This window comes from Brassica rapa, chromosome A01 (genome assembly GCF_000309985.2).
Source record: "Brassica rapa cultivar Chiifu-401-42 chromosome A01, CAAS_Brap_v3.01, whole genome shotgun sequence".
NCBI classification, from domain to species: domain Eukaryota; kingdom Viridiplantae; phylum Streptophyta; class Magnoliopsida; order Brassicales; family Brassicaceae; genus Brassica; species Brassica rapa.
Window position 1 is genome coordinate 3,181,022 of NC_024795.2, and position 23,283 is coordinate 3,204,304.

Genomic DNA, 23,283 nt, shown 5'->3' on the forward strand with positions numbered 1-23,283 from the left:
CGGGTCTTGTACATGGGCTTCGTGGCCCAATAAGGTCTCTCCCCTCTGTCTTTTCTTTCTTTCGCCTTCTTCGTTCTTCTTCTTCGTCTTCAGCTAAGTTTAGCTTCTGCTCAATCTTCCCCCAAGCGATAGAAGAACTAGGTATTGTTTCTCGCTCTCTCCAATTCGACTTTTGTTTTCTTGTTCGTGATCTCAGCTTTCGTTACTCGATGTTGCTTTTTTGTTGTTGTTAGATTCCTCGATTCACTCTTAGATACTGATTCGCTAGTGTAGAAGAAGCTGTTTTTGTTGATTCATATGATAAATAAATTTCGATGCTTTTTGTTTTTTTTTTGTGCATTATAGATGGATCGAAGACAGCACGATTACGCAGCACCTTCTGGGCTGCCTTATGCTCAGCAACAAGTCCCCAACTTTCAACAACAACAACAACAGCAGCAATTTGGATTCCATCCTCAGCATCAACAGTATCCACCACCACCAATGAACGCTTCTAATTTCATGCCACCTCATCCTTCTATGCAGCAGCAGTTCCCTTACCAGCAGCAGCTTCACCACCCTCCTCACCCACAGATGTTTAATCAACAGCACCCTCCACATCACCACCACCTTCCTCCCCCATTCCCTGGACCTTATGACTCAGCTCCTCCTCCTCCTCCTCCAGCTGACCCTGAGCTGCAGAAGCGTATCGATAAGCTTGTTGAGTATTCCGTTAAGAACGGTCCTGAGTTTGAGGCTATGATGCGTGATAGACAGAAGGATAACCCTGATTACGCGTTTCTCTTTGGCGGTGAAGGGCATGGTTATTACCGTTATAAGCAGTTTATCTCTATGCATCATCCCCCTGGAGGACCTTTTGATCCTCAGTTTCCCTCACCTTCTATGCCTATGATGCATCACCCCCCGCCGAATCCCATGATGAGTCCTGGTGCTTTGGGAGTTCAGCCGATTCGCCAGCCTCCTTTCCCACCGTTCCATGACCACCAGCAGCAGCATCATCTTCCGCAGCCTCATCCGTTTGCGCCGCCACCGCCTCATCATGCTCGTCCTGATTTTGATCAGTCAGTTCATGCGTTCAGAGGTCTTTCTGGTCCACTCCCTGCTGATGTTGCTGTGGAACTGAATAGTGTGTTGGCCAACCTTAATGGTACTAAAGATTCTATCAAAAGTGCTAAGATTTGGTTCATGCAAAGATCTCCCTTTGCTCCGGCTTTGGCAGAGGCGCTTAGAGACAGGGTTTTTGCGACGGATGATTCTGAGAAGCAGATGCACATTGTTTATCTCGCTAATGACATTCTCTTTGACAGGTACCTAAATGAAATCACTGGTTGCTTTTTATACAATTCAAGAGGCTTATTGTATAGTCTATGCTTTCATATTCTGGTTCATTTGATATATGAGTGTTTGCGACATTATGATTCTTTTAACACAGTTTGCAACGGAGGACAAACTTGCACGAGTTTGACAACGAAGCGCTTGCATTCAGACCTGTTTTGGGTTCCATGCTGGGAAAGATTTACCACTGTCCACATAACAAGGAAGCAAACCAGTCACGTCTGGAGAACCTGTTGCAGTTCTGGGCTTCTAAGGAGGTTTTTGATCAAGATACCATCTCCTCCCTTGATAAAGAGATGAGAAGTGGACCTCCTCCAAATACCTTTTCTCGTTCACCTATTATAGCAGCAAACTCATTGCAGCATACAGGTACTCCTGTTCTTCCTTGAGAGAAACATTAAACATAACTCAACCTATGTAAAGTTGAATTCGGTTGTAGATTTCGACCACACACCAACAAGTTCTCTTCTATCTTTATCCACTTGCAGGAATGATGCAACAGCCACAAAGCAGCCATGTTCCTAGCACAATGAACTTAGAGCATCTGGCTAGTAATCCAGTCGCAGGCCAACAGTTTATCCCAAATGCGATTACTCCTGGTGCCTTTCCCGGTTCCATGCCCTCTGTTCCACCTCCAACACAACCACCTGCTGGTGAGAAGCAGGCTCCTTATCCTCTTTTCCCTCCTGGTCTAATCCCTGGGATGGTCAGGAAGATGCAGGTCGGAAGTGGTGTGCCTTACTCCCCACTGAGCCCCCTTGACATCCCCACCGTCATACCACCGTCTGTTACACCTCAATCTCAAGTACTCGAGAGAGTATCAAAGTTCTTCAAAGAGATAGGTGAGGTCAACCCGAGTGAAGGTCCCATGGGATCTGAATCGCAAGATGACTATGATGATTACGAGCGGGATAGTCCGGTGCGCAAAGGAGGTGCATGCATTCCTCCACCTGCTAATCTACAGGTGGACCCTGAGACAGGAACGTATGCGGATGGAAGCACTGATAAAAAGAGCACGTCCGGGAGATTGGGACTTGGAGCAACAGCTGATCCCAACGAACCAACTCAGTATGATGATGTTTATACATCTTACAGGAAACACAGAAGTACGAATTATCACACAACCATGAGTGCAAGATCTACAGCCAGATGAGATTCAGTTCAACTTCTCATCTTCTAATGGCTACTCTCTACTTCAGTCTGTTTAGAGTTGCGAAAGTAAACCTTCTTGTCTTCTTATTACTGTGACAAAAATATGATTTTCTCAGCTTTGGAAAAGACTTATCAGCACATCCATTTTTTTTTTTTTTTTGTAACATATCAGCACATCCATTTATTCAGTTAATTTTTTGCACTAAACCAAACTTGGTCAACACATTTCATCTTTTCATCAGGACATCAGATACTTTGAATTTTTGTTACTGGTAAAACAAAACCTTGATAAATAAAGAAAAGTTAAGAAAACATCATATTATTATCCTTTTTCCTCATATACAGCATTCTTATGTAATGACATGTAATATTACTCAGGTTTGAAAATATACTAGTGCTCTTGAACATCTGCTATGGTAATTAATGCAAAGCCTTGATAAAAAAGAAAAGGGGTTTAGATTACTCGGTAATGTGACAGAAACACAAGTATCACAGAACTAAACCAAGATTCACTTGCACAAAAGGGCAAGAATGATAGTAAAAGGGCAAGTATTCATATGAGAAAAATCTGCAGAGTCTGGCAAATTGTCCACGCTTTAGCTTTGTGATGGAAAGATATTAAGGAGCGAGCCTTAGAGGGTCACGAGGGAAGAGAGATGTTTTGCGGATGTTGTTGAGGCCACAGAAGAGCATAACCACTCGCTCCAGCCCCACACCGAATCCACCGTGCGGTGGTGCACCGTACCTGTAAACATTATTATTTGTAGCCACCGTCAACTCTGATAACCAATGCTAGAAACCAAACTGGCTCAGTTTGTGGTTTATTTATTACCTGAATGAATCGATGTATGTTTTTATTGTATCGACATCAATCCCAAATCGTATTGCCTGTTCCTTCAAGAGTTCTGGGTCATGGACACGTTGAGCTCCTGATATGATCTCCTCACCTAGGACAGAAACCACAAACATAAGTATTAGAATGTGTGGTAACTTAGTTGGTGAGAACTAAGAAGACTACTTAATCGGCGAGGAAAGTACATAAGATAGAAACAGAAAACTCAAAGATGCACCTCTTATGAAGACATCGAATGAGTTGCTGTAGTTAGAATCGTCCGCACAGGGCATAGTGTAGAATGGCCTAACCGCCGAAGGATAGCGATGCAGGATGTAGAACTCCGTATTGTACTTCTCCAGAACGAGCTGGCCAAGCTTTCTCTCAACTTCTGTATTTAGATCTCCAAGAGGATCAGCCTCGACACCAGCTTCCTGTAAACACATTAAAATTCAAGATAACCAATTGTTACTAACATTCCATTCAAATAACTCATCAAGTCAAATGCAAAAAGACAAGTCTTACCTTCAGCATTTGAATCCCTTCTGCAAAGGGTATAGTCAATGTTTTCGGAAGAAACTGCAAGTTTAGTGCAAGTCATCAGAATACAGTAATACACAAAAATAAAAACTCAGCTTCCAAGTATATTACTTGCTTCTATTGTACGGTTACCTTCAACGGCTGAAAAGGGTATTGCTTTCTAATAGCTTCAAGTTCCTTTGAGCACCTCTCTTCTAATTTAGTGAATATGAACGGAAACAACTCGCCCACAATATCCATTACCTGCACAAACAACAAGTATTAAGCACCCGTAGCAGAACATATATACTTGAGAGAAAATCATATTACAAACAGCACAAACTTACCTCAGAATAGTGCTTGTGAATCGCCATCTCCACATCAAGACCAATAAATTCACACAGATGTCTATGAGTGAACGAATCTTCTGCTCTGTAAACAGCACCAACCTCAAAGACACGTTCCAAGTCACCACATATTGCCATCTGCTTATGAAGCTGAGGAGACTGAGCCAGACAAGCAGGCTGCCCTTTGTACTCCAACCTAAATACAGCAGCACCACCTTCACTACTACCAGCAATCAATTTCGGTGTGTGGATTTCAAGAAAACCCTTAGATAGTAAGAATTCTCTGAATGCCTGCAAAAATTATCGCACATGTTCAACAAAAGCAACATAGAAGAAAGCAATTAAATCATGGAAGGATCAGGATTAGCACAGTTCTGATGCATACACTAACAATACAAATGATAAAACCCTTATCCTCCATCTTGTTGCATATCAAACAAATCCTTATAGAAGATGTCTTACAATTTGGACATGACACTGAATGCGGAAGATAGCTTGATTAGCCGGTGTCCTGAGGTCGATCACTCTATTGTTCAAACGCGTATCCTGATTGGCACCAGGTTTCCCTGCCTGCAACAATCATAGAAACAAACAACAACTCTTAAAGCATTCAGAATAACACAACTAATCTCCACAACATCATTACGCTACCTGAATGTCTGCTTCACTCCGAGCAGCGTCCTCAACATTAAGTGGCAACTTCTGCAAAGCACTGTTGACGCAATACACTCTCCTTACTTGTATCTCAACCTACAAATAAAATTTAAAGTCAACGTCTTTTGATGTCACAATGAACTAATCAAATCAAACAAAAAGGTACCTGCTGAGTAGTTCCCGTCAGAGGTTCCTTGGGGAGAACGACAACACCAATGACATCAACAAAGGATTCGCCACTCAGCTGCTTAAGGAACTTAACCATGTTAACACTCACATTCCTCTCCTTGGACTCAGTAACCACACACTGAACCGTGAATCCACTCTGCCGCAAGATCACAAACCCCAACTTATTAGAAACCGGACGATTCGTGTGCACACGGCCTCTGATCAGAACCTCCGATCCAGCGATCTCCTCCACCAGCTCGCTCACGTTAGTCCACTTCTTCCCCTCAACAGCCTCTCTCCACTTCCCCGCTTTGGGATCCGCCGTGGACTGTAGCTCGGTAAGAGTGACGTCACCGTAGTTTCTGGAAGACGATTCATCCTCGAGAGAGAGAGAAGCGGTCTTGCGCGCGGCTTCTTCTTGCTCCTGGCGGCGGCGCATCTTCTCGAGCTTCGCGGCTTCCTTCTTGGCGGCTTTCTTGCTGATCTTCTCTCCGGATTCGTCCGGTGTCTCGGTGGTTGGCGGTTGAATCTCCGGCTCCGACGACATGATTGCAACTCAAATCGATAAGCTTTTTCACGCGATGGAACGAGAAATGTGGAAATGTGGAAAACCCTACGCGATACAAGTTGTTTAGTTTAATTTAATGTTGGGTTGGGCCTGGCTAAATTAGGCCCATTTGGGGTTTTGATATAAAAAGCCTGACAAAAGGAAAAGTGAAAGTTACAGAAGAAGACAAAGCGTGAAGGAGAGAAAAGACTGTTGCTCGTAACTTTAAAGCTACTTACGCGCCGCCTCATACGAACTGCGAAATGACTTGGTGAGTGGGACACGTGTCGATACGCTAAAGCGCGTGGGAAGCAGCTTCTCTAAGAGAGTCTGTGGGTCGGGGAAGCTGTCTCAATAAATAAAGAAACGAATTTTGACAGCAAAGAACGACGGAGACTAAAGTAAATGGGAAGCAACGACGACTGACTCATCTCTCCTCCTCCACCTCGTTAGCTTTGAAATTGATCGGATTTGATTCCTCCGGGTTAGATTCTGATATCTCTTGATCAGCTCAATACTTATCCGAAGTCAGGGGATTCGTGTTTGTGTTTCTTCCAGCTCAAATCTACTGGTTTTGAGGTCTATGAAGCTCTAGGTAAAACCATGGTACCTTCCTCCAGCTTATCCCCTCATGTTATCATTGGATCTGTGTTTTGAGTTTGTGGATTGTGGACCTCGTTTGTTCACGACTCTGTGTTTTCTTTGAATTGAAAGTTTGATACTTTTTATTACAAAGCTGAGAGAATCAAGGATCTGGTTTCATCTTAGTTCACGAAAAGTTTCTTTTTTTAGTAAGTAACATAACTTGTATGTTTCTATTTTAGGGAGAATAAGGTGTTAGAGCAACCTTAGTCTCGATACAGGTTTAGGACAGCATGATCTTTCATTTACTCTAGCTTCTTCTTGCTCTGCTGTAACAACGTTATGTTATTTACTGTAACGAAAGAAAAAGACCTTTGTGTGTTCCTCATGTCTTTTCTTTTTGTCTCCTTTACTATGGTTTTGTTTATTTGTTTCAGGTGTATATTGGAGTGATTGAAAGACATAACAAGTAACACAAGATTAGAAACGATGCTTGAGGGACCAAGGTTCGATGTCCTCGCTGCTGGCCATCACAACAACGACCACAACTACTACCCATTCACGCAGGACTTTTACCAAAAGCTCGGTGAAGAAGAAGGTACAAACATGTCCACGGACAGTATGCAGACAAGTAACGCCGGAGGGTCCGTCTCAATGTCTGTGGACAACAGTAGCGTCGGTTCAAGCGATGCTCTCATCGGCCATCCCGGTTTAAAGCCTATGCGCCACCCCTACTCTCTCTCCGTTGGACAAAGCGTGTTCCGCCCCGGAAGAGTCACACACGCGCTCAACGACGATGCCTTAGCACAAGCGTTGATGGACAGTAGCTACCCGACTCAAGGACTCGCAAACTACGAAGAGTGGACGATAGATCTGAGGAAGCTTCACATGGGCCCCGCTTTCGCTCAAGGAGCGTTTGGTAAGCTGTACAGAGGGACTTACAATGGAGAGGACGTAGCCATCAAGATACTCGAGAGGCCAGAGAATAGTCCGGAGAAGGCACAAGCTCTCGAACAGCAGTTTCAGCAGGAGGTCTCTATGCTCTCGTATCTGAAACACCCCAACATCGTCAGGTTTATAGGCGCGTGTATTAAACCGATGGTGTGGTGCATAGTGACTGAATATGCAAAAGGAGGTTCTGTAAGACAGTTTTTGACTAAGAGACAGAACCGAGCTGTGCCGTTGAAGTTGGCTGTTAAGCAAGCGTTGGATGTTGCTAGAGGCATGGCGTATGTACATGAGCGGAACTTTATACACCGTGATCTGAAGTCGGATAACCTCCTCATATCAGCTGATCGCTCCATCAAGATTGCTGATTTTGGCGTTGCGAGAATCGAAGTTCAAACCGAAGGGATGACTCCAGAGACAGGAACTTACAGATGGATGGCCCCGTAAGTTGAATATTATTGTCCTTTATAACCTTTAAGTCTCTGCAAGTGACTAAAGTCTTGTTTGTGGATCTATGCAGAGAGATGATTCAGCATAGACCCTACACTCAGAAAGTAGACGTCTATAGTTTTGGAATCGTGCTGTGGGAGTTGATAACGGGCCTTTTACCGTTTCAGAACATGACGGCTGTTCAAGCTGCTTTCGCGGTGGTGAACCGAGGAGTGCGTCCAACGGTTCCAGCGGATTGTCTCCCTGTGCTTGGAGAGATCATGACACGTTGCTGGGATGCGGACCCTGAAGTGCGTCCTTGTTTCGCAGAGGTTGTCAATCTTCTTGAGGGGGCTGAAACCGAGGTAATGACGACTGTGAGGAAAGCTCGTTTCAGGTGCTGCATGACGCAACCAATGACAATCGACTGATCTGTTGTGTGAAAGTAAGAGAGAGAGAGGGCATAAAAAGAAGAAAACAGAGGAAGCAAGAAATGGATTTAGATATATATGTAAGTTTGTGTGTGTATTGATATTTAATATCCTGTTTGTATCTCTTTTCCAAATGATAGGAGAAGTAACCCAACCATTTTAGACCACTAATACTTTTGTATGAAGTAAGAAAAAAGATGTACTGCGACGACTGTCTGAAGTGTTTGGTTTAGTTTTCCTTGAATTCATTGTCTTCTACTGTGGACAGAAGAGCATTTGATGTGTGGTGAATCTGATGATGCATGCATGCCTTATTCTATCTCGCTCTCTTTTAAATTCGTGTATCTAGCATCTCACTAAGTATGACAGGAGAAATCATGATTATACTGATCATCAAATAAACTAAATACAAAGTTACTTAGCATCCTCTATCACACCATCATCTGTTGGTTTCCGTCTGCCAATCTCATACAATACAACCTGGCTAAGGAGAACATGTCTTCTTGATCTGATGTAAGAATACAAAGTTCCCTAGGTGTGGTTTCCATAATCTTATGTGAAAGTGAATTCATGGTCAAGGTTCACAAATTCCTGAGCCCATATACGTTCCAGTTGGCCATCTCATATCACTTGACTCAGCGGTTAACGTTTGTAAGATGACCAGCAAGCATCATGTTCCGGAATCTATTAGACAGGTAAACTGCAGCACTTTAATATGCCAAAAAAAAACGAAATATCTATACCATCTACTATCTGTAGGCAATTATAAGATCAAGAGCATATCTCGAAAAGCATCAACTTCGTTTTTTTGAAGATTCGGGACCACTCTGAATAGGTAACTTTTGATGTTTCCTTCATTCTTATAAGTCTTTTAGCAAATAACATGTCCATTTGCTACTCTTTTACTTTCTTTTGTCTAGCAGACTGAACACTATTCATTAAAAGAAACGAAGAAGGCTGTGAACACAGGAGAAGCAAAGTAAAGATGATGAGCACCAAAAACAGCTCTCAGGGAATAAGAGATCAAACAAGTAAGCAATACATAAATCTCAATTATTATTTTTTAATGTTTATCAATAAACACCAAAGTTATCCAAAAAAACAAGAAAAGGAAATAATCAAACCCATCAAACTGTATTCACAGAACAATATACACACACATCCACAAGAGTAGCAACACTGCCACTGATCTTTTAAAAGGAGCACTTGCTTCACCACCCGAAGAATCAGACTTGATCATTATCTTAAACTTACAACTCCCAACAGAAGGATCATTCGTAGTAATCACAGACAAACCCGGGAACTTACACGCACTATCCAGCTGATCACTCACCTGGTAATAACTATTAAACGCATACGAAACATTCTGCGCTAGATTCAAGCTACCACAAGACGAACCATACCCAAGACTAGTGCAATCAGCATGATCACAAGCGTAACTCACACTCGGTCCAAGCTGAGGATCTTGCAGATTAGCCGAAGCCGCGAGAACACACCATTTCTTCGCCATATGACGCACACCTTTCGCCGGAACCAAACCGTTACCGTTACCAAGACTCAGCTGATACTTAGGCTGCCCGTCAATATAAAAAATCCCCCAATGCCTCTCAAAGTTCCCCGGCTGAATGCTTTTAGCATCTTCATCTATAAGACTAAACAAGTAAGCATCCATAGGACCTGGTCTCATAGGCGTCCCTCTCCCCGCCTTCTGACGGTTCATGAACCCTTGGTTATACCGCCTCGCGTACTGCATGTTCGCGTTCTTGTCTCCATCCGTCGGCCACCCGACTTCCCCAACGATGATGGACATGTTACCAAACCCGTTCTTCTGTAAAGACCAGACCAATGTATCGTAGTTCGCATCAAGAACGTTGTCGTAGATTCTCCCGTTGTCATTAATAGGAGAGCCTGTTCCGTCGAAGAAGGCGAACTCTACTGGGAAGTGAGGGTCGTTGTAGAGGCTGATGAAAGGGTAGATGTTGATAGTGAAGGGAGCTTGGTTGTCGCTTAGAAACTTGACGATACTGATCATGAGGTCGCGTATCTCGGCTCTGAAGTCTCCGGCTGAAGGTAGGTTAGACGCGCTTTCGTACACGTCAGCGTTGAGAGGGACTGTGACTTTCACCTGGGAGGCTAAACCGGCTTTGATGAGAGCTGATTGTATGTTCTGAAGTGCAGGGAGTGTTATGCTTTCAAATGTTCCGTTGAATGACTTCAAGAAAGGCTCGTTCCCAACTGCCACGTACCTATGTTTCAACCACAACATCAACACAACACGGTTTTGTTACTTCAACTTCTTCTAACAATAATCATCTTCAAATTTTAGGGAGTATTATTGAGAATTGGATTTATAATGAGTCTTAGATAATTCTATACAAAATCATTTGTTATTAAGAAAATTTAGATTTTAATGATTCTACAAATCTATTAAAGTAAATGTTATTGGAAGTTGAATTCTTTAACATTTTAACTCACAAAACAAGATTTTGAAAATGCTACATTTTTCCCTTAATCTTAGAATTATTACATTACTTAATTTTCATAAATTTTCACAATATACAAAATTCTCTATTAGTGAAAAAAAAAAAAAAAAAAAAACAAAATTCTCTACAAATTTAACAAATCTCAATTTTCAAAATCAACAGAAATCTTAGTCCCATTAACACGGCCTTATATCTTAAAAAAGTTTCTATCTTTAGAAATAAAAAGTTTCTAGCTTTACTCATCCAACTGTAATAAAAATCTTAAAAGAGTGAAGCTTTAGGGTCATAAGCACGAACCTGATGTCGACGCCGTTGGATGAGACATGAGCAGAGACGTTCTGAGAGACCCATCTCTCTGCAACCGCAACGCTTCCGGCTATAGGAGCGAGCAAGTCGTTAGGGATTCCGACCATAACCTGAATCCCCGACCGACTCAAGGCTCTGAGAATCTGAGAGTCGGCTTCGAAAAGTTTCACCTTTTGGATTCCGTTCTCGCGGAGAAGCCTGACTACTGTAGCTGGAGGCAGCGGATGACTCGCCTGTGAGCCCCAGTTCACGCCGATCCCTTCGACTTCGATGAACAAGTTACCGTACAGTAAAATGATTAAGAAAAAGACAGCAACAACACTTTTAGACAACATCGGGGAGTAAAAAGACAAAACGTAGACACTCGAGAACAGCAAAAAAAATCTGAAATTTTTTGGATTGAGATGAGCTCTAAGATGTATGAATCAGTGAAGTTGGAAGCTTGAGTTCGAAGCTGTTTCAGTCACCTGAGATATTATTGTTTTCTTTCTTTTTAATACTACTATAGGGTGGGATTTGGACAAGAAGAAGGCAGAAGTTTCAAGAAATTAAAAATGAAACTCGGTGAAGTACACGATACTTGAGAATGTTATTTTGTTTTCTCTCTCTCTCTCTCTCTTTTTGTTGTTGCGCAAATCGAACATAAACTAGGAGAATGCCTTTTTTATTGGAGTCTGTCCCAATGTCTGAAAGGTGTGTTGATTGGTACACTAAATCTTAAATTAGCAGTTTATTAGTATGTTAAATTTTAAAATAAGAAAAAAAAAAGAAACTTGAAGAGAAACATTTTAATGTTTTTTGTTTCCACTAAGGTGTTGGTTTTGCTTTGTTTGCTTAAAGTATATCAATTAATTTTAATTACTTTAATTGATTTTATTTTTATATAGTACCAAATTTGATAGACTGGAAAGTATATAATACAGTTAAATTTGATGCTTTATACTAAATTTTAATAGTATTATTTTTAAAGACTACTGGTTGTATTTTTTTGTCTCTGTTAGATTTAGCTACTGCTAAATAAGATTTTGTTTGATGTGAGGCAGGGGCATGTGGATGAGGTCAAGCAGAGGTGTAAGGCGAAAAAAAGAAGAAAAAAGAATCTTTAAAAGATTGAGGAGCAGTGTTACGTGATGCTCTCTGGAATTAAAGTTGAATGATAGTATATGGAAAAAAAAAATATTTTCTTTGTGAAACAGAGAAATGAAAGAGGTCGGCAGGTACGGTTGGTGAAGGAACATTTATTCTTCTCATTCAAGCGGCTCTCGTTTTTTCCTCCTTATATTATTATTGAGGAAAAAAGTTTCTCAGCTACACGATGTTTACTATAATATGGTAAAAACCATACAGAGTATGAAAATGTGTCTATAACTATACGAAATATATGATAATACATACCACATGTATGAAGTAAATAAAAATATGGTGCCAACATCCCAATTGGTTTTAATTGATTTTAATGAAACATTTTGGGGTCAATTCGTAATTAAGAAACTTTATTCTGATTTAACTAATTTGATCCAAATCAATTCCTTTACCCGACTCGTGTTTTGTTACTTCTCTTGTTTCAATCCCCAATTTTGAAAATTAGGGTTCATATCTGGAAAATAGGATCGATTTCAAACAAAGAGAGAAAGAGAGATGGAATTGGGTGGAGGATCCAACAACAGGAGACGGGGCAAGGCAATTGCAGGCAGTGTGCTTTGTTTTTGTGGACTACCGGCCAAGATAGCTCAAGCTTGGACCGAAATTGTATCACTGTTATCAATAAAATACCATTAGAACATGGTAAAGACATCGATTGATTCCAATCATCGAAGTAAACAAGCAAGGGTTCACATGTTCTTACCTCATCGTCGCCCTCCTTCTTTTAGCTCATTCGGATTCGATTTCACAAAACCCAGTTAGAATCCCTCTCTCTGACTCCGAAATCTCTCTCAATCTCTATCTTCTTCGAAATCTCCTAATTTTTTCGGGTTGGAACCCTAAGGAAATCGATTTGGGGGGAAAGGAATTGACTTGGGTCGGGTTAACGTATGGAGCTGGGTCGGGTTTTGCCTTAATCGGAATAAAGTTTCTTAATTACGAATTGACCCCAAAATGTTTCATTAAAATCAGTTAAAACCAATTGGGATGTTGGCATCATATTTTTATTTACTTCATACATGTGGTATGTATTATCATATACTTCGTGTAGTTATAGACACATTTTCATACTCTAGATGGTTTTCACCATATTATAGTAAACATCGTGTAGCTGGAATGGGCCCATTTCTCGGCCCATTCCATATTTTTAGGTGAAGTTGCAAACCTTTCTTTTGCTTTCTGAGAAATAAGATATTGCAAAACAAATGTATATAAATGAAACCTAAAGTACTCTAAATAAGAATTTCACTAACTTTAAATTGATTTTGAAAACTCATAAAAAAACTAATATGATGGTATTAGGTTCAACAACACATGGTACCTCAATCCGAACTAGAATTAAGTTGATTTGAAGTCGCAAACCAGCAGCCCGATTTTATATTATAATATTGTGTTATGTTAGGAAGTTCATATCTAAATTGACATGAAAGCTAAGACAATATAAAGGACATGTCTAGAAGATTTATAAGTTTTTTTTAGTTGTTCAGGTGTTGTGAAATATTGGAGCATTGAACAACAATCTATAACTACTTGGACATCCATTTTGTTTTTAAGAGAACCATTATAACAAGTCAAGAAGGCAATAAATACTTTTCGACGTTTTATAAATGGAAGAACTATGCAATGCATTTAGATTGTTCAGTGGTGAACATATGTTCACCGACGTTCTTCGTTCTCAACCACAATATCAGTCATCAAATCTTTGATCTCTCAGCTAAAGTAATGCTTTCAATTCTTACACGTGTGAGCTAGGCAAACCCTACTCATTTCCATAACTTAATCAATAAGCGAAAACAACACAATACTTGTAAAGAAGACAAATATTATTTATAAGTTCGCATTATTTTGTTTGGATAGTCTGATGTGGAACAAGTGAATGATATAAAGCATCATCAAACGTCGGTCGATTGGTGAGAGAAACTGGTGTGAAACTGAAAAGCCGGTTCGACTTTTGGATAGCGAGATTCAACCTGCGCCACACGGTATGATTAAGAAAGCTCCGATATATATATATGCTTTATAGTATTAACCAAGCCAAAAACAATTTAAGTCAAACCAAAATCATTTTAATCCACTCAATCGTAGGTCATACAAACTTTCGCAATCTTGCAAGAGAAAGAAAAAAAGCTGTCATCTTTTCCGGGGGACAACAAAAGCCCATTTTTAAAAATAATCATACTCGTAATCAAGAGTGAAAAGAGAAATTGACCGGTTGGTTTGATTTGATTTGATTGTGCAGGATAAAAGCATCACTAAAAACGAAATAATGATTCAGATGAAAAAGGCAAGTGATAAGGGACAGAGTAAAAAGGTCGATCGGGTAGTGTAGAGAGAGAGAGAGATAGCATCCACTGGTGTGGACCGTTAACCGTGTGGTGGCCAATTCTGGTCGGTGAATTGTTACTTTTTTTTATATATATAGTGATGTTAAATATATTTTCTTGTATGTAAAACACAAGTTGCTCTTTTTGGATGTCAGAAATACAAACGCAGACGATCCATTATAAGAAAGATATCCCTTATATATTAATTGAGGAACATTTGAAAAGATGTAACCTCAATTTTGTATTAATTAAAAGAGGCCCCAATGCATAGATGGCACTCAATTAGGTAGTCAATTACATTCAATTGAAAAATAAGTAGGTCCACATTCGATTTGTATATGTTGTTAGATACATAAGTTGGTCAAACTATATGATATAATGATATGATATGATATTTTCTTTCCTTAAATAAAACCTACGGAATTACCATAAATGACTAATATATATATGACAATTAATGAGTTTAATAATAAAGATTTGATAACAATGTATATCTCCTTCATCATTTTTTTTTTAATTTTATATTATTAAAATAAATTAAACAATCAAATTAGTTATAAAAATAAAATTTAGATTTTTTCGTATATGTTATATTTTAAATTTTTAAAAACGACAATAAATGACTAAAACTATTAAAATTATTATGTTAAAAATTAATGATCAATGGTTTAACATTTTTATTATAAGAAGATACACATGATTTTAAAACCATATGAGTAAAAAATATCATTTAATAATAAATATATATATATATTAAACAATATATACCATAAGATTACATAAATATTTTAATATTAAAACTTTCAATGAATTTTCAAGAACATTTATAAATTATAAACTTATTAAAGATTTCAGATTGAAAATTTTGTTATCGATGATTTAAATATTTTGTTATAAAACGATATGAACGATCATAGAACCGTATGATTATAAATTCTTATTTAATAAATAACTATACAAAATATACTATTTCTAGAAAAATAGGTTGGTCCATCTTAACTTATATTACACTTTTTATTAAACTAACTATCGAATTGATAAATAACGTACCAAAAAATGTTTTGCACTTTCCTTAAATAAAAGCTACGAAATTACCTAATATGATTAACGTATATGTGAAAATTAATTATAATGAATAATAAATATTTGATAACAATTTTTGTATCTTAGTTCTTTTTTTAATTTTATATTATTAAAATATATTTAAAAATCACATTAAATATATAATAAAAACATATTTAATTTTTCTTATATGTTATATTTTGAATTTTTCAAAACGTCTATAAATTATTAGAAATTTGAAGATCCCCACTCTGAAAATTTTGTGATCAATAGATTATTTTTTTGTCATAATAAGTTACAAATAATCATAAAATTGTATTAATATGAACTTTTATTTAATATTATAAGAAGATACACATTATTTTAAAACCATATGAGTAAAAAATATCATTTAATAATAAAACATATATATATATATATAGATTATACTATATACCATAAGATTACATAAATATTTTAATATTAAAACTTTCAATGAATTTTCAAAAACATTTATAAATTATAAACTTATTAAAGATTTCACATTGAAAATTTTGTTATCGATGATTTAAATATTCAGTTATAAAATGATATGAAAGATCATAGAACTGTATGATTATAAATTCTCATTTAATAAATGACTATATAAAACATACTATTCTTAGAAAAATAGGTTGGTCCATCTTGACTTACATTATATTTTTTATTAAACTAACTATCGAATTGATAAATAATCTACCAAATTTTTTTTTGCACTTTCCTTAATTAGAAGCTACGAAATTACCTAATATGATTAACGTATATATGAAAATTAATTATTATGAATAATAAATATTTGATAACAATTTTGGTATCTTAGTTCTTTTTTTTTAATTTTATATTATTGAAAGATATTAAAAATCACATTAAATATATAATAAAAACATTTATATTTTTTCTTATATGTTATATTTGAATTTTTCAAAACGTCTATATATTATTAGAAATTTGAATATTCCCACTCTGAAAATTTTGTGATCAATAGATTATTTTTTTGTTATAATAAGTTACAAATGATTTATGAATTTTATTTAATAAATATTCAAACTAAATAATATATATATATATATATATATATATATATATATATATATATATATATATATATATATATATATATATATATATAAACACTAATGATTTAAAGCAACAAGATTGGCTGATCAATTTAGTCGTCCAGTTGAAATCTTTCAAAAGTATGTGAAAGACTAAAGTCAAAGTAAATATGGATTTAGAATAGTAGTTATATTTTACTAACCAAATACCGAAAAAACCGAACCGAACCGAAACCAACCCGATATCCGGATTGAACACCCGTAATCCAAATGAAGCCAAACTATTGTTTCATTCTCCAAAATATAATAAAAATAATAACTTAATCCCGCGCAAGGCGCGGGTCTTATCCTAGTACATAGTTATATCTCAAAAACAACAATGGTTACTTGTGTCTAACTATCCCGTATCGTCCCGAGATCTTCGCTCAAGACGTTAGTTATCCCGGAGGTCGATCGTTGATGTTCCCGCGAATTTTTGCTCAAGCGCGTTAACAACTTCCTCTTGATTGACCCATTGGGTCTCTAAATGGGCCTAAATTTGACGATCTGACTTGTTGATATTATATATATATGAAAATGGGCTTCTTTGCATTTTTGGACTGATGATAATGAAATAGTATGTAGATAAATTATCGAATCTTTTCGCTATAATCTGCCTTGAATAAAGAAATATTAAAAGGTCAACAAGAATCTTTCTGACACTCGTGAACGCCGAGACTTTTGAGGGATCATCCGAATTCTCAGTGCAACTTGACAAGTTATCATCATCATCATCTCCCAAAATCACAATCAAACCAAACCACATCCTCCAGTCTCCAGATTCGTCGCATCGGTAAGTGTCTCCAATTATTCTCCCTGTGTGTTTTTCTGTTTGGGGGAAAATTGAATTTTATATCTTTGTGATCCGTTAGGAGAGAAGAAAAAGATGGCGGTAACTATGAAACAGATGTCGTTGATCGTCTCCTTGTTTGGCGTCTTGTCGTTTATTCTTGGAGTCATCGCTGAGAACAAGAAGGTATATAATATCTCTCAGTCTTCTCCTTTTGATTATTATCCGCCAGTCTTTTCTCAGAAAAAAAAATTGAATGCTGCTGATTATCGCAAGTTAGATTTGTTCGTATTACATTAGTCTCATTCCGTAATTGTATTCAGTCTTTTTTTTTTTTTGCTTAGCCTGCGTCTGGGACTCCAATAAATGGAAAGGGAGTAGTTATCTGCAAATACCCATCTGATCCAACTGTTGCCTTGGGTTACCTCTCTGCTGCCTTTCTCCTTGCCTGCACCGTAGCTGGTTACAAATCCTTGTTCATCTCTTACAAGGGAAGGTCTGTTCCCAACTCTGTCTTGTTCAAAAGCACCACCTTCTCTGTCTTCTTCAACATCGCCTTGTAAGCATACTACTCTCCTTTTAAAATCTCAATCTTACTTTCAGCAGTGCATATTTCATTGGTGTGTGGTTGTATTAACAGAGCTGTTTTTTGTCTTGTAGGATAACATCTGGACTAGCATTGTCTCTGTTGCTATGGCCAACCATTACAGAGCAACTTCACTTGACCCGTAACGTTCACCGGAACTTAGAGACCAGCTGCCCCACGGCTAAGACCGGCCTCCTTGGTGGAGGCGCCTTTGTGTCACTGGACTCGTGCCTTTTCTGGTTGGTCGCTTTGATGCTCGCTGATAACGCCCGTGAAGACCATTTTGATGAAGCTGATAGCAGAAACGGCGATGGAAACTCTTCCTCCAGGGATGTTAATCTCAAGATTGATGCTTGAGTGAATAATCTTCATCTGCTTACTGGTATTGGAGTGTACTTAAAGTGTTTTTATTCTACTGCTTGTTTGATTAGGAAAATACAAATAGTTTCTTCTACCTGTTTTTAAATACATATGATTTTAAAGATTCTATGAAGCAGCTTAATGCACTGCGATTCTTAAAGTTGTATATATATGTCTACTCAAGTCAGATTCTTGATCAAATAATCTTTTTTTATTTGGTTTTATCTCTCAATTGTTATAATAGCTGTTAGTTTGGGTCAAAATCCCTTAAGAAATTCATATTTTTTTTGTAACTCTGGATTCATTCAAAATAGGTTGAGAAAGACTCAAACCAAAAACGGTCACAACAATAAAGCAAGAGTTCAAATGAATAAAAGGGAGAAAGCCATAAGCTAGATAATCGAAAAAGAAAAGAAAAGAAAGGCCACCAATAGGCGGTAAAGCAGGACTGAGCTTTCCACAACGATCAGAAGCTCCTTAATGTTGAGGCACAGCAGCTTCATGACTCAACATAGCTCGCAACCAAGAAGGACCTCCTGAAGCGACATAGGATTGATAACGTTGTTCCTTAGAGACACTTGCAGCGATTAGAGAGGCAACTTTATTGTTATCAGGAACCACATGTTCCACTCTCCAATCTGCAAACCCCTTCAAGCTGTTTAAGATTGCAGTCTCAATAACCAATACTTATCCGTTTAAGCCATGTTTAATGCCATCTCAATAACCAATATTTATCCGTTTTAACCAATATTTATCTGTTTTATTTTAATGGTCATTTTACGGGCATACAATTAAGAAAACATCTAACCATATTTCATTTCAATCAATAAAAAAATAAATTAAAACATGTATTGAAATTATAAAAATATAATAAAAGTTACAAAAAAATTTCGCAAAAGAAAACAAAACAGTATAAAACGTTTAAATGGATCAACACCTGACATAACATAAAGCCCAATAAAGTCAAACCCTTCAAAAACCTTTTGCCTTGGTCGTTGACTCCTTCAAAAAGATTCAATTTCTATCTGCGATTCCGTCACTCCTTGTTAGCTCAAAAGAGAGAAGAGATGCCGCTCGGAGAGAGAGGAGGATGGGAGAGGAGCGAGTCTAGGTACTGCAGCGTTGAGACTGATTTCTCCGACGATATATGTTCCTTCTCTTCTCTCCTTCCACATCTACACTTTTGGAGGTGTTGTGGTTCCTCCAAGGTAAAACTAAATGTCATAACCATAATGATTGTAGTATTGTAGGCAGTTGAGTCTCTAAGTCTTTGAGAACCATTATTGATTCGCTGATGTTCGGGTTCAGGTTTGGTATGAATGGTCGGTGTCATCTCCTACTCTATCTCCGATGCACAACACCAATGGCCGTTCTTACTGGGTCGGCCTTTAGGATCAGAGGATACTAAGAAGAGTCTAAACAAAAGAGAAAAGTTTACAAGTGAATCAATTCTCTATTGACCTTACTTCTAAGAATTGATTCGTCCTAGAACAAGAACCTTATCGCTTCTTTTCCACGATCATCGTCTTCCACGAGAAGGAATGCAGTGTTCCCTACGTAAAAAGCATGCAAAGTTAAGCATGAATCTTTTTATTTATTTTTTGGCTTTTTGTTTTTGTCAATAATAAAAATGTGCATTCACTTGGATAAAATAATGATCCATATTGCAAAAATACATAGTGTGTAATAGTAAAGGAAATTAAAAATGATTCCAAACCGGCAAAACTTGATTAGTAGAGTGAGGACAGTTGAGGAAGAGTTGGTGACCACTAGAGTTGCGGCTGAGAAATAAGCACGGAAGAGAAGAGAGAACAAGATGGAGAAATAGAATGAGAAGAGAAGAGATGAACTGAGGAACTCGACTCTGCAGACGTCATGTACATATGTAGTACATTTTAAATACAGTAAATCTTATGGACCTTGCAAGAACACTTAACATCGTAATCATAAAAATTCAAGTTTCAAGAGAAAGTAAACTAAAACTAAGAACTGTAGCTGATAATCTGTAAAGGTAAAGAGAACTAAAGACTTGAAGGCCACTTAATTATTTTTATCAAGAAACCGAATATATAAAAAACAAATGTCAACATAAATTACAAATACATTGTCTCAAACACAAACATAAATACAAGAACATGTAGTTTCAAGCACACACATTAATACAAAACAAAATCATTTAAATCCAGAATTGAAACTCAGATTTGCAAATTTATTACCAAACGTTTTAAAGATGATGATCATCACATTTATTCACCATTACTCTAAAATCTGATAGACTCACCATGTGGGACGAGGAATCAATGATTCAGCATTTGAAGAAGAAGGCGAAGCGACAATACCTAAGGCTGGAGCAGTCAGACCAACTCTCAAAGAATTGCCTCTGTTTACCATATTCGTAACCTCTTCTTCCTCGTCTTCTTCATCTTCATCTTCATCAATCATAACCTGTACATGTGAATCCTCTGGAGACGCGGAAATTCTCTCTAACTCGGTAAAAACTTCTCTCATATTTGGACGTTTATTCCCTTTCGAGCTCAAGCACTTCACCGCCAGGTTTGCCACTGCCATGACTTGTTTCATTTTGCAATCCTCTTTTATTCGAGCATCCATAACATCAGACAACCTCTTCTCTTTCACGGCGAGTTTGAAATGCTCTGATAAGCTTATTGTTTCTCTAGTGTTTTGTATTGTTACCACAGGCTTATCTCCAGTAATAAGTTCCGCTAGGACGACCCCAAAGCTGTAAACATCACTCTTTTCTGTAAACTGGCTGGACCGGTAATACTCTGGATCCACATAACCGACGGTACCTGAAACAACTGTTGTCCAATGAGTTTGATCTATGGTTATTGACCTTGATGTTCCGAAATCAGCCACCTTGGCTCGGTGCTTCTCGTCTAGTAATATGTTCGTCGACTTGATATCTCTGTGATAGATTGGAGAGCTTGCTGAAGAATGAAGATAAGAAAGAGCCCCTGCCACGTCCACAGCAATGCGTAGACGCATTCCCCATATCATACTGTAATCATCAGACTCTTCATGGATATGCTGGAAAAGGTTTCCGTTGAGAATAAACTCATAAACCAGGATAGGAACTTCTGTCTCAAGACAACATCCCAAGAGTTTCACTATATGTCTATGGTTGATCTGAGAGAGAATCACAACCTCATTGATGAACTCTTGCAGTTTGTCTTCATCTATGATTTTGGATTTTTTGACTGCAACGGTGCTACCATCTACCAGCATACCTTTGTACACAGTGCCTTGACCTCCTTGTCCAAGAACTCTGTTTTCGCTGAAGTTTTCCGTGGCTTTCTCCAACTCTCCCGAGCTGAAGATTTTTGTCGTTTCGACATTGCCGTCTCTTGTGTATAATTGTTGCTGCAGCAGTAGTCCCCCGTTACGTTTGAAGAATTTATTCTTCTGCTTTGTCATCTGTCTCTTTATTAGAAACTTTCTCAACCACCATACTCCGCTAACTAGAGCTAAAGCACCAAGACCTGAACCCAGCCCTGCAAACCGCACAAGAATTTGGTAGGTTTTATCATCATCGATGGCTTATACTTTCAAATTAAATTAGTAGAAGAAGACAATCAGTGATATTACCAATGAGTATTGCTTTTTTCTTATCGCCCGCACAGTGATGGCCTCCTTCAGTATTCACACATGTGTTCATTCCTTCACACGAGATATGTTCGGTTTTGCATTCATTAACGTCTGCATTTTTAAAGATCATGAAAGGAACACACACACACAAAAGAGGAGAAAAAAGGAAGGAGCATTTACTGACCTTGGCATCCGTGAGGGTCATATGCGTTCCCTGTGTAACCTCTTTTGCAGGAACAATGTGCATAGCTAATCTTAGCAATGGTGCTTTTACCGCAGATACACTTCCTTTGGGATACAGCCGCATAAGTAGTATTTTCGTAGACGTCTCTGTTGTCACAGGACAAGGAGCTCACGAAAGAATGATTCTTCGTCTGGATTACCCACCCTAGACTAAGCGTAGCATATCCCTTATCAAATAACTCTTGTGGGTTTGTCGCATTTGAGGAAGTGTACGATTCAATTGTCAAGAAGGCGACTCTACACTTTTCTTCTCTTGTTGTTGTCGAATCGTTGCTCTCGATCCTGATACCAATAGCTTGCTGATGCTCTCTTAGTCCAACCTTGCAACATCCGCTACCATTGCATTCCTTTACATCTTCATTGTACAGTGGACATGCCCCGTATAAATAGCTCTGACTGCTGGCCAAGCACTGCGTGTTTTTGAGAAAAGGAACACTATTGCTAGACTGGTATTTGCCTGTATTGCTAGTCAGCTCGCATCCCACTATGTTTGGCTCTACATGAGTCAACGACACTTTGGCATTGCTACCAACGGCAACGAGGCTGTTTTGGTAGTCAATGAAAAAAGGGGTACCAGTGAAATTCAGTAATGATTCTGGGGACTCTTTTACACCGCACCCGGATGATGTTATCGGTATTTTAACACGAACTGACCCAAATGATAGTAAATAAAGTGGTTCATTAGGAGAATAAGCTTCTATCTCTGGAAGAGAGATATTCACAACTTCTCTGTTGTTGTCGGTTATATAGAGGAAAGGAGCAAGCTTTCCTGAAGTAGTGGAACTAAGACATTTGATCTCGTAAGACTTCTCTAGGTAGCAACCCTTTCCGATTCCAAAAGGGTATTGTATCGTGACACCTCCGCACTGACTTTGACAAGAGCTTGAAGCAGCAACATCTTCAGAATAAAGGATCAGCAAAAGCAGCACCTTCAAGAGAATCAATAAGATAGAGCATTTTGTATTCTCGTCGCTCATGTTTCTTTACTCAGAAATATTTGATCTTCCGGAGTTTGTTCCTTGCTAAAGTGGAAGAACAATTTAAGTGGAGAGACTGAGGTTAAAGTTCCCGCCCCTAATGGTCTTCAGTCATTTTTTGAATTTTTTTTTTGTTTTCTCTCTTCTGATTTTTCGTCTCTCTTTCTTTATATATGGCGGAAAGCTTTTCTTTTGGTTTAAATATGGCATATAGGTTAGAACTTAAATCATCACATTTTTTGCTAAGAAATTTGGTAATTTAATTAGGAATGTAGTTAAAGAACACAGTCTTGTGCGTGAATATTATTGCAAAAGTCACACTCATATCATTAACTAAAAAATTAATG

The 23,283-nt window shown here is 38.1% G+C and overlaps 5 protein-coding genes and 1 long non-coding RNA gene across 10 annotated transcripts; 4 read left to right on the forward strand and 2 right to left on the reverse strand.

Annotated features, from left to right (window-relative positions):
• The first annotated feature begins 11 nt into the window (after positions 1-11).
• Positions 12-2,695, forward strand: LOC103852032 (calcium homeostasis endoplasmic reticulum protein). Of its 2 annotated transcripts, XR_004451137.1 has the most exons (5): positions 12-141; positions 346-1,307; positions 1,433-1,704; positions 1,824-2,626; positions 2,663-2,695. XR_004451137.1 is itself a non-coding variant. In XM_009128926.3 (4 exons), the coding sequence occupies exons 2-4, from the start codon at positions 346-348 to the stop codon at positions 2,486-2,488; spliced, it is 1,899 nt and encodes a 632-aa protein (XP_009127174.1). In that variant the 5' UTR covers positions 12-141; the 3' UTR covers positions 2,489-2,637. The 2 variants fall into 2 exon arrangements, 1 of the variants encoding a protein (XP_009127174.1); XM_009128926.3 differs by lacking the exon at positions 2,663-2,695 and having other exon boundaries at positions 1,824-2,637.
• Positions 2,696-2,920: 225 nt separating this feature from the next.
• On the reverse strand, positions 2,921-5,619 carry LOC103852042 (aspartate--tRNA ligase 2, cytoplasmic). Its single transcript, XM_009128937.2, has 9 exons — positions 5,006-5,619; positions 4,837-4,935; positions 4,648-4,755; positions 4,186-4,476; positions 3,992-4,102; positions 3,845-3,898; positions 3,558-3,753; positions 3,320-3,434; positions 2,921-3,232 (listed from the first exon to the last, which is right to left on the reverse strand). The coding sequence occupies exons 1-9, from the start codon at positions 5,552-5,554 to the stop codon at positions 3,106-3,108; spliced, it is 1,650 nt and encodes a 549-aa protein (XP_009127185.1). The 5' UTR covers positions 5,555-5,619; the 3' UTR covers positions 2,921-3,105.
• A 240-nt stretch (positions 5,620-5,859) lies between these two features.
• LOC103852053 (serine/threonine-protein kinase STY13) lies at positions 5,860-8,250 on the forward strand. 3 transcript variants are annotated; one of them, XM_033279679.1, is made up of 4 exons: positions 5,860-6,149; positions 6,379-6,417; positions 6,574-7,527; positions 7,605-8,250. In XM_033279679.1, exons 3-4 carry the CDS (start codon positions 6,626-6,628, stop codon positions 7,942-7,944), a joined length of 1,242 nt encoding a protein of 413 aa, XP_033135570.1. In that variant the 5' UTR covers positions 5,860-6,149; positions 6,379-6,417; positions 6,574-6,625; the 3' UTR covers positions 7,945-8,250. The 3 variants fall into 3 exon arrangements, with proteins under 3 accessions (XP_033135570.1, XP_009127202.1, XP_009127195.1); XM_009128954.3 differs by lacking the exon at positions 6,379-6,417 and having other exon boundaries at positions 5,863-6,160; XM_009128947.3 differs by lacking the exon at positions 6,379-6,417 and having other exon boundaries at positions 5,882-6,149.
• Positions 8,251-8,967: 717 nt separating this feature from the next.
• On the reverse strand, positions 8,968-11,366 carry LOC103852070 (glucan endo-1,3-beta-glucosidase 5). The gene is made up of 2 exons (XM_009128964.3): positions 10,725-11,366; positions 8,968-10,190 (listed from the first exon to the last, which is right to left on the reverse strand). The coding sequence occupies exons 1-2, from the start codon at positions 11,066-11,068 to the stop codon at positions 9,083-9,085; spliced, it is 1,452 nt and encodes a 483-aa protein (XP_009127212.1). The 5' UTR covers positions 11,069-11,366; the 3' UTR covers positions 8,968-9,082.
• Positions 11,367-11,667: 301 nt separating this feature from the next.
• Positions 11,668-14,313, forward strand: LOC108869461. The gene is made up of 2 exons (XR_001955869.2): positions 11,668-13,858; positions 14,116-14,313. It is a non-coding gene; the product is annotated as an uncharacterized LOC108869461 (long non-coding RNA).
• Positions 14,314-16,926: 2,613 nt separating this feature from the next.
• Positions 16,927-18,334, forward strand: LOC103852081. Of its 2 annotated transcripts, none has more exons than XM_009128975.3 (4): positions 16,927-17,167; positions 17,247-17,350; positions 17,509-17,723; positions 17,825-18,334. In XM_009128975.3, the coding sequence occupies exons 2-4, from the start codon at positions 17,261-17,263 to the stop codon at positions 18,105-18,107; spliced, it is 588 nt and encodes a 195-aa protein (XP_009127223.1). In that variant the 5' UTR covers positions 16,927-17,167; positions 17,247-17,260; the 3' UTR covers positions 18,108-18,334. The 2 variants fall into 2 exon arrangements, with proteins under 2 accessions (XP_009127223.1, XP_033135838.1); XM_033279947.1 differs by having other exon boundaries at positions 16,986-17,167; positions 17,255-17,350.
• The last annotated feature ends 4,949 nt before the right edge of the window (positions 18,335-23,283 follow it).

Excerpts from the sequence above, each read along its gene's own strand:
- LOC103852070 (XM_009128964.3), bottom strand. The coding sequence starts at position 11,068 with ATGTTGTCTAAAAGTGTTGTTGCTGTCTTTTTCTTAATCATTTTACTG. Across the intron at positions 10,191-10,724 it reads TCCAACGGCGTCGACATCAG|GTACGTGGCAGTTGGGAACG; the intron begins GTTCGTGCTTAT and ends GTTGAAACATAG.
- LOC103852032 (XM_009128926.3), top strand. The coding sequence starts at position 346 with ATGGATCGAAGACAGCACGATTACGCAGCACCTTCTGGGCTGCCTTAT. Across the intron at positions 1,308-1,432 it reads AATGACATTCTCTTTGACAG|TTTGCAACGGAGGACAAACT; the intron begins GTACCTAAATGA and ends CTTTTAACACAG. Across the intron at positions 1,705-1,823 it reads AAACTCATTGCAGCATACAG|GAATGATGCAACAGCCACAA; the intron begins GTACTCCTGTTC and ends ATCCACTTGCAG.
- LOC103852081 (XM_009128975.3), top strand. The coding sequence starts at position 17,261 with ATGGCGGTAACTATGAAACAGATGTCGTTGATCGTCTCCTTGTTTGGC. Across the intron at positions 17,351-17,508 it reads TCATCGCTGAGAACAAGAAG|CCTGCGTCTGGGACTCCAAT; the intron begins GTATATAATATC and ends TTTTTTGCTTAG. Across the intron at positions 17,724-17,824 it reads GTCTTCTTCAACATCGCCTT|GATAACATCTGGACTAGCAT; the intron begins GTAAGCATACTA and ends TTTGTCTTGTAG.
- LOC103852053 (XM_033279679.1), top strand. The coding sequence starts at position 6,626 with ATGCTTGAGGGACCAAGGTTCGATGTCCTCGCTGCTGGCCATCACAAC. Across the intron at positions 7,528-7,604 it reads ACTTACAGATGGATGGCCCC|AGAGATGATTCAGCATAGAC; the intron begins GTAAGTTGAATA and ends GGATCTATGCAG.
- LOC103852042 (XM_009128937.2), bottom strand. The coding sequence starts at position 5,554 with ATGTCGTCGGAGCCGGAGATTCAACCGCCAACCACCGAGACACCGGAC. Across the intron at positions 4,477-4,647 it reads TTCAGTGTCATGTCCAAATT|GCATTCAGAGAATTCTTACT; the intron begins GTAAGACATCTT and ends TAATTTTTGCAG. Across the intron at positions 4,103-4,185 it reads TTCACAAGCACTATTCTGAG|GTAATGGATATTGTGGGCGA; the intron begins GTAAGTTTGTGC and ends TTGTTTGTGCAG.